Raw genomic sequence first — 1,498 nt, 5'->3', positions numbered from 1 at the left:
ACCGGCCGTTAAGGTATAGCGCCCTTTAAAATAACGTTATATATTAAAGAACCACATTTTTGTTCTTTGAGTCCAAAAGAATCACATTTTGGTTCCAAACCCTCCTTGAATAGCCCCACGTAATTTGTCATTTGTCCACTATTGAATACCCGGTAAACACTTTATGTTTTGACAAATCGAAATGTGACATTCGAGATGTAATTTACAAACTATCCTTACTTCTTTTTTTCTTTGGAAAAATCCTTTTGGCCACACCATTTTTGGCCACCTTGACCCAAATGGGGTCATTAAGATAAATTTACTCCCAAATTAGGTTCCAGGCGAATCTTTATACCGATAATGCCTTTTTAGTTAGGTTTGAATATTTCTCTCCCACCCATTTAATAGTTGTCTTCCCAATACATGGAAGATCTCAAAGGTTGCAAACTCTATTTCCCATAAACCTTTTTTTTTAATTATTTTTTTTTACATATTTTCATCCTTTTTTTGTAGTATATACGTATATATTTCGAAATTATTCATCTATAAACATGTATTTGATTGTGTATTTCGTATATTTTTAGTATAATAAGGTCTTCAAAGCCCTACTATTTAAACAAACCTAGATGGTCAAAACCTTACTTAAACAAAACCCTAGATGGCCGAAAACATACTTAAACAAACCTTCATTTAAACTCATATGTTCTTTTAAGTGTGAGTTAATAGATTAAGGAATCAATAATGGTACATTCGAAGAAGAATAGTGCTTCAAAAGTATATGTTATATTTTCTGGTAAAATATTAGGAATATACTACTCATGGAGTGAATGTTCTCCTATGGTTCTCGAGGTTAAGCGTATCATCTTCCAGTCTTTCAAGTCTCACGATGCGGCCATATCGGCGTTCAATGAATTTGAAAAATCAGTTGAAGGTAAACAAAATCTCAAATCTATGATTTTTGTTGTATTTTGTGATAAGAAGCCGGGAATATACAAATGTTGGTGTGAGTGTGTTAATATGCTTGTTGGAGTCGAGGGTAGCTACTTTCAAGCTTTCCAATGTTATGATGAAGCCTTAGAAGCCTTCAACAAATTTCAAAAAATAAGTTGTTCACAGGAAGAGTCATCTTCAAGCTCGGCTATTGAAGAAAGTGAAGAAGTGGTAACAAATGAAAGTGCAGCAAATACTATTTCATCTGCTATATTAGCGGGCATATTTATTGGGTTGAAGCTGTCAGAAAATATTGCAAACTAATTATGTCAATTTTAGTTCTTATTTTATCTTATGTTAGAAAAGTGTTGGCTATTTTTCTTTGGTGTGCAAGAGATGAAAACTTTGTTTTTCATTTTGAATATCAAGTATTGTATGAAGTTGGGCATGCTTATTTCATGTTTACTTTTTTCATTATCTATGAAGTTCGAATTTTATGACTTCTTTAGCATTTTCGATTATGTTTCATGCAAAATATTCCAAGAAAATAATCTGCATTTTGTATATTAATTTTGTATTAATCTGCATT

General features: G+C 31.8%; 1 protein-coding gene across 1 annotated transcript; it reads left to right on the top strand.

Annotated features, from left to right (window-relative positions):
• Positions 1 to 720: 720 nt before the first annotated feature.
• LOC138897066 (uncharacterized) lies at positions 721 to 1,233 on the top strand. Its single transcript, XM_070183019.1, has one exon. The coding sequence runs from the start codon at positions 721 to 723 to the stop codon at positions 1,231 to 1,233; it is 513 nt and encodes a 170-aa protein (XP_070039120.1).
• The last annotated feature ends 265 nt before the right edge of the window (positions 1,234 to 1,498 follow it).

This window comes from Nicotiana tomentosiformis, chromosome 8 (genome assembly GCF_000390325.3).
Source record: "Nicotiana tomentosiformis chromosome 8, ASM39032v3, whole genome shotgun sequence".
NCBI lineage: Eukaryota > Viridiplantae > Streptophyta > Magnoliopsida > Solanales > Solanaceae > Nicotiana > Nicotiana tomentosiformis.
Note: the sequence above shows the minus strand (reverse complement) of the source record. Positions and strands in the feature narration are given on the sequence as shown.

Coding starts and splice junctions, on each gene's coding strand:
- LOC138897066 (XM_070183019.1), top strand. CDS start 721: ATGGTACATTCGAAGAAGAATAGTGCTTCAAAAGTATATGTTATATTT.